A 17,625-nucleotide genomic window follows, 5' to 3' on the forward strand; every position below is an offset into this window, starting at 1 on the left:
TCTAAAAACATCAAGTCATCTCAGAAGACACCAAGACTATTGAGAAGACAGTCAGGAAGTTGGAGGAGGAGGTAGTCAAGAAGGACAAGGTCCTGTAATCATTCTCCCTTTTGTTCTCATGAAGGGGAGAGAGAGCAACCAGAACCTGCATCTGCAAAGGAAGCTGCAAGGCAGAGCAGGGTTTCTACATCCTGAACATGCTTTTAATAATATTTTCTTGACAACTGGTATCTCTAGCCCAAATTCCTGATTTAATTACTCAGAGGGACAGCTATCCTGAAGGCTCTTACTAAAGCAGCTTATTTTGGAGGGGTTTCCCTGGTGGCGCAATGGTAGAGAGTCCGCCTGCCAATGCAGGGAACATGGGTTCGTGCCCCAGTCCGGGAAGATCCCACATGCCGCGGAGCGGCTGGGCCCGTGAGCCATGGCTGCTGAGCCTGCGCGTCCGGAGCCTGTGCTCCGCAACGGGAGAGGCCACAACAGTGAGAGGCCCACGTACCTCAAAAAAAAAAAAAAAAAAAAGAAGCTTATTTTGTTCCTATTGGGCAAGGAATAAATGCATTAGAAATATTCTAGATGATTTTTATGCTTCAAATTGGTATTTCAGGCCCTTTGCAATTCTTGCTCAAGTATTCCTCACCTTTTAAATCTGAAAAAGTAATTTCTGAATCACTGTGAAGGCATTGTTGAGAAACCATGACTCTAAAGAATCTTTCAGTCTTTTGAAACAGGCCAGGCTAACTGTTTAACTTGAAAATGGAATAAATTTCCCATCAGGGTTCCCAGAGTACGTGATTGTGTTTTTGTAACCTACGACAATGAAGGGAGTTGTCATTAGATGATTCGGCTAATTAGAATCTCAACTCCCTTTCTGGGGAGGAAATCTGAGGCATGGTGTTTGTACTAGATGCTGGGGTAGTGCTCACTTGGACTTCGGTTCTCCTGCGTTGGTGCCAGGTAGAGACTATGAACAGGGAGATAGAAAGTAAGGTCAGCGTCCACCTTGGCCAGAACTGAGCCTTTGAGCCAACCCAAGTCTGCCATGTTTCCTTGATGTCTGTCTGTCTCTCTCTCTCTCTCTCTCTCTCACACACACACACACACACACACACACACACACACACCCCAAGTCTCAACTACTCCACTGCTGTAATGCTGTTCTGAGTAAAATTCCCTAGGGCAAAATCAACAGTAACCCGAGTTTTCAGCTCATTCAGTATCAGCAGGAATGGTGCCATGCTGGAGTTTGACTGACAGCCACGAAACCAGTTTGGCTAGAGTGGCAAGGCCATGAGGTCTAGGTAGAGGATTAACTCACCAACTTGGAATGGTTACTTGGAGAAGGTTCACATTGCCTCTTATTTATGCTTCCATCTAAATCTTGGAGAGTGTTGAAGTCATAGAAACAACTAAAAACTGTACAGCAGGAAGATTCTTTTTATTCAGAACACACACACACACACACACACACACACACACACACACACACAATCCCCTGTCACCAGGGATTCCTGGAAAGTGGTACCTAAAAATCACCTCTGAGCCAACCACTCTCACTTCCTTATGTGATCTTCAACTGCTGGCTGGCAGAAGCTCCACTGGGCTGAATTTTAAATGACAGGAAAGCAGCAGGGGAGGGAATTCCACACTAACCTTTCTGGAAAAAAAAAAAAAAAGGCAAACATATTTTTTATATAAGCTCAAAGGGCAAGTGGGGAAATCCTTTTACACATTAGACTAGGGTAAAGGAATTGAAAATAGGTTTTATTATTTCTCTCCTATACCGAATCTAGAAAAATAATAAATTACTCTTTTTTTAAACTTTGAGTGGTACACATATCTTGATTTTTTTTTTTTTTTTTTTTTTTGCGGTACTTGGGCCTCTCACTTTTTGTGGCCTCTCCCGTTGTGGAGCACAGGCTCCGGACCCGCAGGCTCAGCGGCCATGGCTCACGGGCCCAGCCGCTCCACGGCATGTGGGATCCTCCCGGACCGGGGCACGAACCCGTGTCCCCTGCATCGGCAGGCGGACTGTCAACCACTGCGCCACCAGGGAAGCCCCATATCTTGATTTTTGACAGTTCTATTATGCTACAATAAAGCCAAGTTCATGGAATACCCTCCATAGGCTTAGCCCTGTGCTGTCCACCAGGGTTCTGACCATTCAACCCACATTGGTGGAAAGTCTCATTTGAAAACACCAGGCTAACTTTATTTTTAAATTTTTATTTATTTTTTGAAATTGAAGTATGATTGATTTACAATAGTGTGTTAGTTTCAGGTGTACAGCAAGGTGATTTGGTTATAGGTGTATATGTATATAACTATATTATTTTAAAAAATTCTTTTCCATTATAGGTTATTACAAAATATTAACTCTAGTTCCCTCTGCTAATACAGTAAATCCTTGTTGTTTATCTATTTTATACATGGTAGTGTGTATCTCTTAATCCCATACTCCTAATTTTTCCCCCTCCCAGGTTAACTTGAAAATCATTTATCTAATTAAAGTAGAACCCAAATGATTAATGTCTGGGAATTATGTTATTCAGAACTGCCAAATTAAAAGTCCTTAAATCTGGTCAACGTTTTTCATTGGAGAGGGTGTGGTGAAATAGTAGAAAAAAGACAAACATGTGAAGGGAAGAGCATGAGGGTCTGAGTCAGATATACCTCAGTAGGAGTCCGGAACATGTCACTCACCAGCCTCGTGACCTCAGCCTGCACGCATAACCCACATGAGCCTCAGTTTCCTCACCTGGAAACAGCTCCCCACAGGACAGCTGCAAGACTCCATTACCACGCAGGAGAACTGGCACGTGTCTATACATTATTGTCCCTTCCTCCTTCCTCTACTGCACAATAACTTGATAACAGTTTTTGTCACCCTCCTCAAAGGGCAGCTGGGATCTGGGGAAGTAAAAGAGAACCACAAAGGGAAGCACCTGGTTGATGGGTTCCATAAACACAGACGAATTCATCACTTTTCATTTTTTAGGGTTTGTTTTTGTTTTAATTATCTGTGGCTTTTCTTCTGAACTGAAATTAACCCTTCTGGACCTCGGTGGCTTCATTTATAAAATAACTAGAAAGCTGGGTCACCTGCATCAGTGGCTTTCAACTCTGACTGCGCATCGAATTTCTTGGGGAGCTTTTTTAAAATGCAGATTCCTAGCCCCACCTCGGAGAGTCCCTGTTTCCCTTGGACTTTGTCAGTGTGTATGGTTTTAGAAACCCACAGGCCATTGTCCATTGAGACTCAGATGATCTTTGAAGCCCTCCACCATCTCATATGGCAGGCTCTGTTACAAAACCCGAGGAAATGATACTCAAATCAGAAAACAAGAGTCCTGCTCTCTCTTTTTTTTTTTTTTTTTTTTTTGCGGTACGCGGGCCTCTCACTGCTGTGGCCTCTCCCGTTGTGGAGCACAGGCTCCGGACGCGCAGGCTCAGCGGCCATGGCTCACGGGCCCAGCCGCTCCGCGGCATGTGGGATCTTCCCGGACCGGGTCACGAACCCGTGTCCCCTGCATCGGCAGGCAGACTCTCAACCACTGCGCCACCAGGGAAGCCCAATCCTCCTCTCTTAAAAGTATTTGTGCGCTGGTTGTCACAGGCGTGCTCCAGACACCCTCAGCTCACCCGTCCCACAAGGGGGCAGGCCAGGCCTTCTGAGCAGACAGCCCCCAAGAAGGCAGAGCTAGACCCACATCTGGAGCTTCAGAATATGGAGCAGGTGCCCCAGCAGGTGTCTTGTCTGAAAATGGCAATGAGGCCAGGGAGTTCCCTGGCTTGATGAGGGGGTAAAATGATGTCTGTGAAATGTTCAGCTAAGACTACCAGATGGAGATGAGGGAACTGAGAAGTAAATGGGTGAGGGGAAAAAATGGAACTCTGTTTTAATCTTGGTCCAAGAAGCTTATTTTTTTGTTTGCATTTCCATTTGTTTGTTTTATATTTTAGATTCCACATATAAGTGATAACATAGAGTATTTGTCTTTCTCCTTTGGACTTCACTTGGTATGATAATCTCTAGGTTCACCCATGTTGCTGCAAATGGCATTATTTCGTTTTTTTTATGGCTGAATAATATTCCATTGTATATATATACCACATCTTCTTTATCCATTCATCTGTTGATGGACATTTAGTTTGCTTCCATATCTTGGCTATTGTAAAGAATGCTGCTGTGAACATTGGGATGCATGTGTCTTTTTGAATGAACGTTTTTGTCTTCTTTGGATATATACCCAGGAGTGGAATTGCTGGATCATAGAGTAGTTCCATTTTTAGTTCTCTGAGGGACCTCCATACAGTTTTCCACAGTGGCTGCACTAATTTATATTCCCATCAGTGTACAGGGTCCCTTTTCTCTGCATCCTCACCAACATCTGTTATTTGTGGTCTTTTTGAGGGTGGCCATTCTGATGGGTGTGGACTGGTGACTCATTGTGAGTTTGCCAAGAAGCTTATTTTCAACCCAAGAATAAATTGAGCTACCATCTAAAGTGAGGGGAAAGCCAGGAAGCTGTGGGTAGGATGGCTCACCACTGCTCCCTCTCTCTGCCTTCTCCTTACTGTGGTTGGATACCCTGATTTCAATTTCAAGTAAAGAACAGCTCCTGGCTTCTTCACCTGGTCCAACGCTCACCTTTCCCTGAAGATGCCTGCTCCTCCATATACATGGTTGCAGAGTTGGCTTATTGAAGCAAGTTATTCAGGTCCCCAAGGCATGGGCACACGTCCCAGTCTTGTCCAGTGCAACTCCCTTCCCTCAGAATCTGGGGTTCGGATGGGTCTTTTGAACAGAGAAAAATGTAAACTCGGGTATCATCAGTAGCCATATTCTTTCGTGTGAGAGAGAAAACAAGTTTTTATTAAGAAGAAGGAGGGGGCTTCCCTGGTGGCACAGTGGTTGAGAGTCCGCCTGCCGATGCAGGGGACATGGGTTCGTGCCCCGGTCCGGGAAGATCCCACATGCCACGGAGCGGCTGGACCCGTGAGCCATGGCCGCTGAGCCTGCGCGTCCGGAGCCTGTGCTCCGCAACGGGAGAGGCCACAACAGTGAGAGGCCCACGTACAGGAAAAAAAAAAAAAGAAGAAGAATGAAGTCATGGACAGAAGAGTCAAAAACATAAGATGGAGATTGAGGAGGACATTCTGGATTTCCCACAGAGTTTGGTTCCCCTTGTCCATGATTCCCACCATCCCATCTGCATCCCTACCTTTGGAGTTCATAACTAATGTCCCTTTGGGTAAAGCAGCTGGAACTGGCTTCTGTTATTTATAATCAAAAGAGCTCTAATGAGTATGGTTATTATTTATGAATGGTTATGTTTTTCAAGTGTCAGTTGAGTGAGAAACTAGTGCTTTCCCAACAGAGAAGGCAAAATACACGTGGAAGAAAGCAACCAGGAGGCAAGAGATATGAGTTAAAATCTTCCTCTTAGAATCCCACAACCACGTAGAATCATAGACCACTGACATTAGTTCTTAAAGGTAACCGCTTTCTACTGCCCACTAGCTAGATGACATTGGGAAGAGTCTTTAATCCCTGTGGGTTTAACTATAAAATGACCATAAAGATTCTGTGAAGGGATGGGAGCTGAACCATTCACTCTATTGAGGCTTCTTCCAACATTACAACCTATGCTTACATTGATATTATCTTGATATTATCAAAAGGAGTTTTCCCTGGAATTATTCTTGAAGTCACATTCCACACGTCAAAAGGTTAGGAGAGCTCGCTATAAGAGGCACATGACAGCTGCTCATGTGCATGACGGGTAAAACTGAAATTTTTCTAATTTAAACATAACAAATGCCAATTTTGCCTAACTTTTCGTAAGACATTTTGGCTTCACTTAAGAGCAAATCAACTTTGAACTGACCATATTCAACTTCCCTATGTATTTGAACAAAATTTAGCAAATATTTATTGGCAGCTAACTAAATGCCTGACTGTGTTAGCTGTTGTGCCTTCAAAGGAGAAAAGATAACCTGCTCCCTAGGACCTCAGTGGAGCTGGGGAAGCTGGTGAGGATGCGCATTAGTGCATCGTGGTCTGATTGGTGCTCGACGGGGGTGTGTTAAGGGCAAAGTGGGAGTGATGAGCCTCTGGGAGGTGGGCAGGGATGTGATGGGAGGTGTCACGGAAAAGTGATGAGTTCGGCCTAGGGAACAAAGCTGTGGGGATGGAAAGGGGCAGGGAGGAAGGACAGGGCCCTCTGGCAGTGGGACAGCATACTCAAAACATGCTCAGGGACATGCAGTCCTGTAGTGCAGTATAAACCACTCTTTCCAAAGGTATTTGTGAGTTGAGGTTGATTCCAGATGCAATGAGGGAGATAAAAGTGAACTTTTAATAACTGTAGGGGCTCCAGTATTTAAAAATGAGTCACAAAAAATAATAAAGGGATCCAGTGTATATTGGAGTGTTGGAGTATTAGGGACGTAGATATAATGAATCGTAAATGGAGTAGAGACATCTTGCCTGGGAGAGTGTGTTGATGAAAATAGTAATAATAAGTAACATTTAAGGTGTGATTGCTAAATGCCAGGTGCTTCCCACCTTAGACACGTTGACTCACTTCATACATTGTAACTCTGTGATGTAGGTTCTATTATTATCCCGTCTCAGAGGCCCTCTTCCTCACCCATTCATTCCACTTTCCTGCACTTATCACCAACACACAATGCATTTTATTTCTTTAGCACTACTTTTTATTTGTCTCCTTCTGATAGAACGGACTCTTCTTAAAGGTAGGGATTTTTGTTTATTTACTGCTGCATCCCCAGCACTTAGAAAACATAGTAGGAGCTCAATAAACATTGGTGAACAAATGAATGATAGAAATTAAGGTACAGAATCGTTGATAACTCGCCCCAAGCAAACAGCCAGACAGTGGCAGGATCAAGGAGCAGTATTATGGACTCGAAAGCTAAGAGGGCTCTGGAGTGAGACTGTGGGCCTACAGAGAGGCAAAATAGAGTTGAGGGGCTGGAGTACCAGCCTGCTAAGAATAGCCTTAAAAAGTCATTGATTCATTTATTTATTCATTCAATTTTCAGCAAACATTTACGGAGCACCTACTATGCAGGAGGACAGGGGAAGACAGACAACAGAAAAGGAAACAAGCGAATACATAGAATAATTTCAGGGGTGATAAGTTCCAGGATGATAGCAGAACAGGGGCATGTGATGAAGAGTAACTGAGGCGGGGCACAGCATCATAAGGTAGGGTCCTAGGAAAGGGCCTCTCTGAGGTGATGTATGAACAGAATCCTATAGCTTGAAGCCCTGGAAGAAGATAAGACTCAGAACAAGGAAAACAGGAAGGTAGAGGTGGGGGAAGTACCAGCAGTGGGAGTTGGAGAGTGGAAAGAAACCCATGCCGATGGCAGGTCTGCACAGGAAACTGAGAGTTCACGGCCAGGAAGAACGCCAGGGTCATCTGTTGGGCAAAGTCTGGCTAGGACCAGAGCCAAGTGGTTAAAGAAATTGTCCAGGAAACCATATCTGGTCTTAAAGCGAGGGCTGAAACAGAAAAGACCCTGCTTTAGGTTATCAGCTGAGAGGTAGAAGCAGAGGGTGGGCAAGGGAAAGGGACTCTATATTACAAGAGGATTTTGTCAGCTCAAGCCTGAAAGCCCCTTATGCTGAGTTGTGACGTGTCGCCACAATTCGTGCGTGCACTGTCTTCTGGTAGAGCTGAGGCGCCATTGGAGGTGACAGTGGCCTTAGAGAACGTCCAATACAAATGAGACTTTCCTGGGCTGTGGACTGGACCAGTGATCCCCAAACCTGAGTGAACATAAGACCCATCTGAAATGATTGTAAAAAATGCAGGTGACTGGACCCCATCCTGGTAAATTGCTATTCAGGACGTCTAGCAAGGGAACAGGAATCTGCCTCTGTCATGCAAGTGGTCTCTGGACAGGCCACACCTTGAGAAACGTGGGAAAGGATCCACTAACGGGTTTCAGGGAGTCCATGAACCCCCAGGAGTGGAAAGAAAAAATGTGTGAGTTTGCATATACATACATTTCTTTTTCTGGGGAGGGGGTCCATACCATTACAAGACTCAGAAACTTAAGAAGCACTGACTGAGTCCTGCCCCTTGTCTTAGCGAGTAGGAAACAGAGTCCCGGGAATGTACGCGACTTGCCTGATGCTCAAAGCTGGCCGAGAGCAGAGCTGGGCTGTCACCTCAGACTTTCTCTTTCCAATCCCCTCCTCCCTCTCTTCTCCCTGCACCACTGACAGTAGGGGTGGGGTAGAGAAGGAGGAAGGGGATTTAAGCACTTGGAGGCAAAGTCGTCAAAGGGTCTCTCTTCCACTTTTTAACCTCTATCTATGGGAGAGGTCCTCAGAGGTGAGGGTTAGAATGACGATGCCTCAACAGAGGACCCAGTCATCCACCTGCACTGCCACCCCAGACCCTGACACCAGTGGAATCCCATTTCCAGTAGGACTTAAAGCCAGGACACAGGGCACATGTGCCTGGTTTTTGGATGCATGGTGGGAATGGATTAATGTTCTTGTGAAGACCTGCCTCCTTATAACTGAGCAGGGGGGTGGTTTCAGGCTTCCCTGTCTGCACTCAGTTTTCCATCCATTTCTTAGGCCACTCTGGACACTCATCCTTCTTAGGACACTCAGGCCATATGCTTCCTCTTGGGTCCTTTTCCCAGTCTGGATCCCACATCATTAACCCCAGCTGGCCACTCAGTGTTGGTATGTGTCCTGCCCTCTAGATTTGATCCGAATCCTTCAGACTCTGGCCTCGGCCTGAGCTTCTAGATTCACCAGTGGGGCTCACCTTCCTCTTTTGAACTAACAGCTCCTTGACCTTTTGCCTCTATTTGGTACTCACCATTTTGTCCTGGTGATGGGGTCCCTCCAGTCCTCCTGGCCTCGCCTGGCCACTCAGTCCTCCCCCCACCCAGCTGGCCGGTGCCACCTGCTATTCAAGGGCTAAACTTATTCAGAATCTGATCCCTCCTTCTGCAAGATAACCGTACCAGAAAGTTAGTCTAACATCCTTTCTCTGCTTTGCCTTTTGAGCCTGCGACAGATCTGACTGGTAGACTACCGCTTGCCCCTGTGCCCTGCTCAACCATGTGTGTTTCTCCCAGTAATTCCAGACCCTCTCAATCTTGTTTCCCCACGCTGCTTGCCAAGTTCCTTTCTCTTCTGCTCCTTTCTTTTTCTTTCTTATTCTTTTTAATCCTTCTCCCAGACTTTAGGCCTCCCTTAGACCTTCCTGGCAACCCTTCGCCTGACAGCAGTACTCAGGAATAAAACGGTGTCTGAGCCCTTTGTGTTGACTAATGCCACCTTTGTTGTGGTGCCAGATTTGTTTTGGAGGCAGATGTCCGGGAAGGCTGGACAGTAGGCACAGTCCTGCCGAGCACACCAGAGGCAGAGGAAAGAAGGCAGCTCTGTAATTTTCCCCCAAAGCGTCCTTAAATCCGTGGGTGATGGCTTGGACACCTTGCCTTTAACAGATAAGGAAACAAGCTCAGAGCTCAGAAGACTTGCCCCAGGTCTCGGATTAAATCAGTGCAGGGGTGAAAGTGAACACAGAGCCCTCAGACTGGAAGCTGTCCAGACAGCTGCATGGAACAAAATCACAGCCCCAACCAGAGCTGTCATGCTGTGGACGCTTGGCACTTACTGGAAAGTTATATTAGACTTTCCTGTGGATTTTTTTTAATCCTGCGAAGGAGTTACACAGTGAATTCCTTGTGGAGGATTAATCATCTTCTCTCTTGCCTATGACTGAGGCGGTTTCTCAAGTCCTGCCCCTGGTTTCGCTTGTCCCAAGGATTTCATTTGAAGGGCGGGACATTCCCCCACGTCCTCCACTCCCGCCCCCGCCCCCAACCGGAGCCTGCCATCAGGACCAATGAAAGCCAAGAACCTCATCCACCCGGTGACTTAGAACTCAGAGTATTTAAGAGGTTGCAGGAATGGGCTGAGAATGTCTTTTGCTTTCTCCGCAGACGGGCACGCTCTCATCTGATCTGGGCCATCACCGAGCCAAGGCGCAGGGTGAAGGAGGAAAAAATAAACGCTGCCACTATGTGCTACGGGAAGTGCGCACGATGCATCGGACATTCTCTGGTGTGGCTCGCCGTCGTCTGCATTGTAGCTAATATTTTGCTGTACTTTCCCAATGGGGAAACAAAGTACGCTTCTGAAGACCATCTTAGCCACTTTGTGTGGTTCTTCTCTGGCATCATAGGAGGAGGTTTGCTGGTAAGTCATTCAGAATCATTCCAGCCTTAAAGCATTCTTTCTTGTTAGACGAGATGTTTTCATAGAAAGTTTTCTATGAGGCGTGTTTCCAAATCCAGGAATTTTGTTCATTCTTCTTTTGAAAGCAGATGATACAAAAGTTGAGATAGATATAGTGTATTGATTTTATTAGATGCTGTTTTACAAAATCCCCTTTCAATGAAAAGTGAACTACTTTTTTGCTAAACTCTCTTACTTTACAGCTAGAAACAGATACTAGCTTTTAAATCAGATTTGAAAAACTATAGTTTCTAGTCCCGGAGCAGGTAGTCATTTAACCTTTGCTCTTGGGAGCTGGGAGAAGTCCACTGGTTCTCTGTCTAAATCAACAGAGTTTTGGATCCAAATTCTCTGCTGTTTATTCTCAGGCATCAGTGACAGAGAAAAATATTGAATTGTGAGTGCACGGCTATAGAGAAAGGACTATAAATGTTCTCCTTTATGTAAGCTTGGTGTGTGGCATTTAGGAAAAATCCTTCAGTTAGCAGCAAATCAGTGTCTGAAGGTAATAGTGGAATGTGTTGTTTGTTCCAAGGTTTGTTTTGAAGTGAAGTGAGAGGAATTTGCCTGCCAACCTGGGAGCTGAAAGTATTAGTTTCAACCACAGCATGGAAATACTGTGGACAAACTTGAGTTTGCCTCTTTAAAATGCTGGGATTGAGAATTTTGAACAGAAGTTTTATGGAATTGCTAATACCCCACAGAACATTTTTCTTAGTCAAGTAAAAGATACTTAGACTTAATACACTAACTATGGTATGGCAAATCTGCTTTGAATTTAAGCATTACCATCATGTTAACATAATCATTTGTCTTTTTTTTTCCCCACTAGTTCTCAGGTCTGTTTTTGTTTTGTTTTATTTTTTGAGGTATAGTTAATTTCATAATCATTTGTCTTTAAGACAACACATTGCTTGTTTAAACTTCTTTTGATCTTGAACTCAAAGTATTTCAAACTTATGTTATTTTAAGAGCTTTATTGTGAAGCTACAACCATGCAATGTGTCTTCAAAGAAGCACTTCACCTCTATTATACAGAGCTTTCATCTCTCTTGTTTATAAAAAAGTTTCAGTTATTCTGTTGAAGATTTGTTGTTATCTTCTATGCTTTTCAAGGGAAAACAAACAAACCAACAGACTTAAAAGACAGGGTTTAATAGTTTCCGAACAGAGTTTGCCTCTGGAACTATGTTATGAACTCTTACGGATTAACACATGTATAGGTAATTATTTTACCCCTCCCATGCTACAACCTGACCCTACCTAATGTGATACATTACATGAAAACAAAGGGATATTACCCTTTAGAGCGTTTTTTCCTCTCCTCAGCGTTTCCATTCTTTGAGATATTTTGTCAACCTAACCCAAAGACATTCAACAGTGTCAGAAAGAAAAATATTTTACCAAAAGATGCTGAGCCTGACTGACCCTATGGACCGGGGGAAGGACAATGACTTTAATTTGCGTGTTTTCTAAACAGATGCTCCTGCCAGCATTCGTCTTCATGGGGCTGGAACAGGACGACTGCTGCGGCTGTGGCGGCCACGAAGACTGCGGCAAAAGATGCGCGGTAGGTTTTCCTGAGCCGGGTGGGGAAGTGGCCCCTAAGAGGTAGCTGCAACGCTCTGTGCCTCACTTCTGGTGATCCTCCTCTCCCTAGATGTTTTCTTCTGTACTGGCCGCTCTCATCGGAATCGCGGGATCTGGCTACTGCGTCATTGTGGCAGCTCTGGGCTTAGCGGAAGGACCAAGATGTCTTGATGCCAGTGGCCAATGGAACTACACCTTTGCCAACACGGAGGGAGGGTAAGTAATTGACCCCCATCAGGTCGCACATTCTTATCCACCACGTGTGTATAGTGGTAAACGCATCAAACTAAAAAGGCATCAACCATTCATTCATCCATCCTCTCAACCAGGTTTATTCTCACTAACTCAGGCACAATTTAGGCAAGGGGTATCGGAGGATGAAAGCCCAGTCCCTGACCCAGAGAAGCTTTTTAATGGATTCACTGACTCAGTTCTTGTGATAACGGTATGAGGTGACTTCCACTATTGCTTCCACTTTACAGATGTGGAAGTGGAGGCACAGAGAGATGAAGTAACTTATCCAAAGTCACATTGCTAAGACATGGCAGTCATGATTTGAACCCAGGCAGCCTAGCTGTGAAGTTTGTGCTTATACAGTGTGTATACTATGCCAGAGCAATTGGCTAATTTTACTATTTTCTAAGAAAATATTATGGAATCCTTATATAATATGGATGAAAACCATATGAATTTAACCAAAGCCCAGGGTCAATCATACTACCCCCCCAAAACACACACACACTCACATATAACATAATAACTGTGTATAACACATCCTTTATTTAAAGTGATCAGGCGGTATAAGACAGATCTTATTCATGACTTTAACATCAGGAAAATTTAAGTGGCTCCATTGTTTTATGTTGATACTTATTTCTTATCCATTATTGAGAAAAGAACAGAAATAGCTGATGGAAACTGATGTACATAATGATAAATGAATGACATTCTGTTTTGAATTTTGAAAGGTTTAGTAATGAGATTCGTGAGTGAAAATAATAAGAATAGTGAATTTGAATTGCCCTTGTATTTTCAAGAATGTTTGTCTCCCATGAATTTTGTAGCATATAATGAAGCCATCAGACCATGAATATGGAATTAGATAGACCTGGGCTCAATCTCAGCTCTGCAGTTACTGTCTCAGTAACCAGGAAAAGGTGAACTGAGCTCTCTGCACCTCAGTTATTTCATCTGTAATAAAATAAAGCCAATGGCAGTTGTCTGGAGGATTAATAAGATACTATGTATAAAATATTTGTCACAGAGGCTGACTCAGCATGAGCAGTGCCATTCTTAGCTGTTAATATTATCTACTAGCTTTCAACAGGTACAGCCCAATGGTAGCTTCTGAAGGAAAATCAGCACTCACAGGAGTTTGAAATTTTGGTGTTCAAAATTGTTATTGATCACGATTTTTCAGCTCATACTTTTCATGCTTTGTTGTGAACGTACTGAATGTACCAGTACAAATTGGTTACACATGTATACAAAAACATATGATCTACTGCACAAACCCACCTCTAAAATACATTATGATTAATCCAAGGAGAGGTGAGAGTATCATTCAATGTTTTTATAGCTGGTTATTTTATAGCCCCTCTCGTGATCCACCCCAGCTTCTGCAAGAAACCTCCTGCTTCTGTGTTATTCCTAATTTCAACTTGTCCAGAGATTTCAATATGGGGAATAACAAGCCAGTGATTAGTTGCTCAGTAGCCAAGGGGAGCCAGAGAAATTTTTTATATTGTGTTCTGAAATTATGGATTTTTGTTCCACTTTATATGCAGAAAGACGGGACCAGGAGAACAGAATTTTTTTGTATGTAATCAACAAATTGAATTTCTGATTGGCTCAATGAACCATTCCAAAGCGAGGTCTCTAATCTGCAGCCCTTTTGTTCTGTTGTGGTAGGAAGAAGTGATAAGGAAAGAATGATACCAGATCTCTTAGTGGAATTAAGTCAATCTTAGATTTTCCCACATGATTGAATCCTATTTCGTGAAGAATATATATGTTCAGATAATGACCCCAGTGTGGTTTGCTAACATTTTACAGTGACTTCGGATTGTTATTCATCATTCGATGACTTTTCCAATGTGTTGAGTACTTACTGTGTGTCAGATACTGGCTTGGGAATTGGATATACAATGATGAATAGGTCTGGTTCCTACCTTCATGGAGCTCAGACTTGTGGACCAGATGCATAAGCAGCTCTTCTCCCTAGCCTAAGTTAGGTGTCCTTCCTCTATGGCCCCTTCACCCTTGGTTTACCTGATCAGTGTACTGGTTACACTGAGATTAGCTACTGTTTCTTCTCTTAAGTGATGCTTTTCCAGGACAGAACCCAGGCCATTATATCCCCAGCTCTGTCTTGATGTCTAACCCACACCGAGTGTTCCATAATCTTTGTTGAATTTCTTGTTTATTACGGCAACAAGATCTGGGCTAAATTCCTCATTTTGTGAAATGACTTGGATTGGAAGAATCTGATATAGGGCATTGAAGAAATCTATTGATTAATGAAAGAACACCACACAAAAAGTATGCTTATGAGACATCCCACTGGGTGTGGCCATATGTCAGAAGTTTCTCTTTTTATCCACAGTTACCTTCTGGATAGCTCCACATGGTCCCAATGCATTGAACCCAAGCATGCAGTCGAATGGAATGTCTCTCTGTTTTCTATCCTCTTGGCACTTGGTGGAATTGAATTCATCTTGTGTCTCTTTCAAATAATAAACGGAGTGCTTGGGGGCATCTGTGGTTATTGCTGCTCTCGCCAACAGGTAAGAACCTGTGTAAAAATGCACCATAGTTTTCATCCTAGAGAAAAAAGCCAACATCAAACCCTGCTCCAACTACCAGTGTTTATTCCATTTTTGTGGCATAGCATTTACAGCATTCAGTTTTGCACTCAATAGTAAGCTTCCTTGAGTGTCACAGTCACTGGGTTATCTTGGTTTTTTTGTAGCTGGCCCTGTGAATATAAAACAATGTCACCCATAGACAGAGTGCCCCTTCAGGATCTAACCCACTGCCCCTGCTCTGGTTGCAGAGACACAAAAGAAGTGTCCTTTCATTGCTTGCTCTCACATTCCCAACTAGTATACGCAAGTAACAGCCATCATCCATTGCCCTAAGCATTGTGCTAAACCCCTATTCCAGAAAAGCCTATGATGCAGAGATTGAGCAACATTTCTAAGATCACCTAGTAAGGAAGTAACAGGCTTCAAACCCTGCGTCATTTTGTGCCACAGCTCCTTCTCTTAACCTGTACGCAGCACTTGCTGTTCTGTTGGGTTTTCTACAGTTCCTTCCTAATAAGGAGTCACAATAATGCTCAAACAGCTAAGCCTAGAGAATCACTAGTAGCCTTTGAATAGCAGCTCATTAAAAGCCTTTCACTGTGAAAGAAAACCAGGAAGCACTTGTTTCCTGGGGATATGATTTTGAGGAGAAATACGCATTTGTTAGTAAGGAAAGGTTTTGTTTCTATATTTTCCTAAAAAACATATATTACTGAATTGATGGAAGTCCAGCTTTGGTCCAATTTTTTTTTTTAATGTCTTATTCTGTAAAGCAGGATTAGATAAAGAAAACCTTACTTAATTTGTATTTTCCTAAGCATTCACTTCTCTGGTTCAAGGTCTCCTAACTTTCTTTGAAAGTAAGACAAAACCTAATGAAAACAAAAAGCCCATGGCTACCGTGAAAAACTTTGCTGAACATAGATGGAAACTTTCTACGATTTTTGAGGGGAAGTTAAAATAAAATTCTAGATTTCCTTATCAGGCAAATACAGCAAAACTAATAATTGCCTTGGGAGCTTGCCGAATTTCCAAGAAAACAGCGGCGTGGAAAGCCTTCAATTCGGAGTCGTTTCCAGGCAATACGGTTGCGGCGGGGGAGGCAAAGAATGCTCTTGGGATTTCTATAAAATAAGCTATCTTTAGCCTTGAATTTCCTACAAGGCAGAGTTTAAATTAGGTGAGAACCCACTGCACTTCAGCGCTGGTGCATCTGGGGGACGGGCATAAGTGTCAACGACCGAAATTGCTGTAGTGGTTCGGCAGAATGACACTCTCCTCTGAGTGGGGGGAACCAAGAGTCCCACTGGGTTTCCCATCTGAGTCACTGTAGGGAGGCTTCTTCCCAGACACTGCGGGTCAGATCTGTTAAGTTTGTTTGTAAGACAAAAGACAGTTTCAAAGAGCAAGGTTTTTAATGTAGATGAGTCAAATCTGTAACTCTGTAGCATTTAATTCAAAAGTTGCCTGCCTTGAGCCCCCATCAGTGTGAAACTCCCAAGGCATTATCTCTTAAATCCCTGAGATTAAAAACCCACCCCAAGCATATTCAAAGCCAGCCAAGCATCGTAAACTGCAGTTTCCATGGCCTCTTTCTGCAGCTTTTACTGGGGAAGGACAACAGTCTGGTTTGTTTAGGAAACATTTTGTGAGCATTGTCAAAGCTCTCAGTATTGTTGACCCAACCTCTGCTGAAGCTGAGATCAGTCTGCTTTACGTTTGCTTAAAACAAGAATTTAAAGCACTGAAATGTCATCATTGTTTAGCCTGATCAGAACCTGATGCTTATTTCATTTTCTTTACAGCAATATGATTGCTAGAAGAACCACCCCAAGATAAAACTACAATCTTCCTCAATGTCACTGTAATTTATATAATTTACTTGTAATAATTTGTAAAACTTTGTACTAGTGTGTCATACAGCACATGTTCTACTTTTATAAGTGTGTGTAAAGACTGGCATCTTCACGGGATGTCTGTTTGAACTTAGCAAAGAAATTCTTTTTTTTTAGGCATAAGAAAATAAACCACACTCTGGAGGTAATTTACAAACTGAGTGACAGTTCTCAGCCTACCTGAGATAAACTCTGGCCGAGGTCATGTTTTTTGAGAAACATTACAAGGATAAATATCACATTCTGATTACTACTGTAAATATTTATATGTGCATGTGTTTATGAAATGAAAGATTTCTAGTTGCTTTTTTTAAGACCGTTAAGGAGAAAATCCAACAACCTGAAAAGATGTATTTTTTCACTGTTTATATGGTGTTTCCCATTTGCCTGCCTGCAAATCTCTAACAAGGGACCTTTTGAATTGATTCGTGTTATAAAAGAGACAGATACTTACCTGGCGTGGGAGGACAGGTTGAGAATGCGCGAAGCCAAATGAATGAGTCAAAATACACATGCAGCGAGTCGTCGCAAGGACTACCAGATCCTGAATTTTCCTAACACGTGGAAAGCTTTTCGTCCTTCAAAGACAAGACTGAGGATCATGGATTTAAAAAGAGAAAGGCCTGGATAATTGGACAAGAAGAAAGATGGGGAACGGAATAAAGCAGTTGATCAGCATCATGGGAACATGGGGGAGGAAGGGCGGGAGGACCATGAGGAAATACCACCCCCCCCCCCAATTTGCTTGTTTAAATACAACAAATAAAGTATTCACTACCATTTTGTTGTTTAGTTTCATCATCCTTTGTTCCAAGTTCCTCCTTTTTTCTTCCTTTTTTTTTTTTTTTTTCCAGTCTGCAGGTTGTACGGTCTCCATTGCTAGGGGCTTTGTGTCTTCTGGTTTCTTTATCCCACTTTCTCTTCTTCATCTTCTCCCTCCTCTTCCATCTTCCTCTGCTATCCTTGCATTTGGGCCATCATCTTAGTTAGGCGACCTTCCTTTCCACTGGGTGCTCCAGACATCCAGCTC

At 43.3% G+C, this 17,625-nt stretch overlaps 1 protein-coding gene across 1 annotated transcript; it reads left to right on the plus strand.

Annotated features, from left to right (window-relative positions):
* Positions 1-9,993: 9,993 nt before the first annotated feature.
* Positions 9,994-17,375, plus strand: TM4SF1 (transmembrane 4 L six family member 1). Its single transcript, XM_027092801.1, has 5 exons — positions 9,994-10,264; positions 11,784-11,873; positions 11,964-12,109; positions 14,499-14,679; positions 16,506-17,375. The coding sequence occupies exons 1-5, from the start codon at positions 10,088-10,090 to the stop codon at positions 16,518-16,520; spliced, it is 609 nt and encodes a 202-aa protein (XP_026948602.1). The 5' UTR covers positions 9,994-10,087; the 3' UTR covers positions 16,521-17,375.
* The last annotated feature ends 250 nt before the right edge of the window (positions 17,376-17,625 follow it).

This window comes from Aethalodelphis obliquidens, unplaced genomic scaffold, assembly GCF_003676395.1.
Source record: "Aethalodelphis obliquidens isolate GAN/ISIS:26980383/991018 unplaced genomic scaffold, ASM367639v1 scaffold81, whole genome shotgun sequence".
Classification (NCBI taxonomy): domain Eukaryota; kingdom Metazoa; phylum Chordata; class Mammalia; order Artiodactyla; family Delphinidae; genus Aethalodelphis; species Aethalodelphis obliquidens.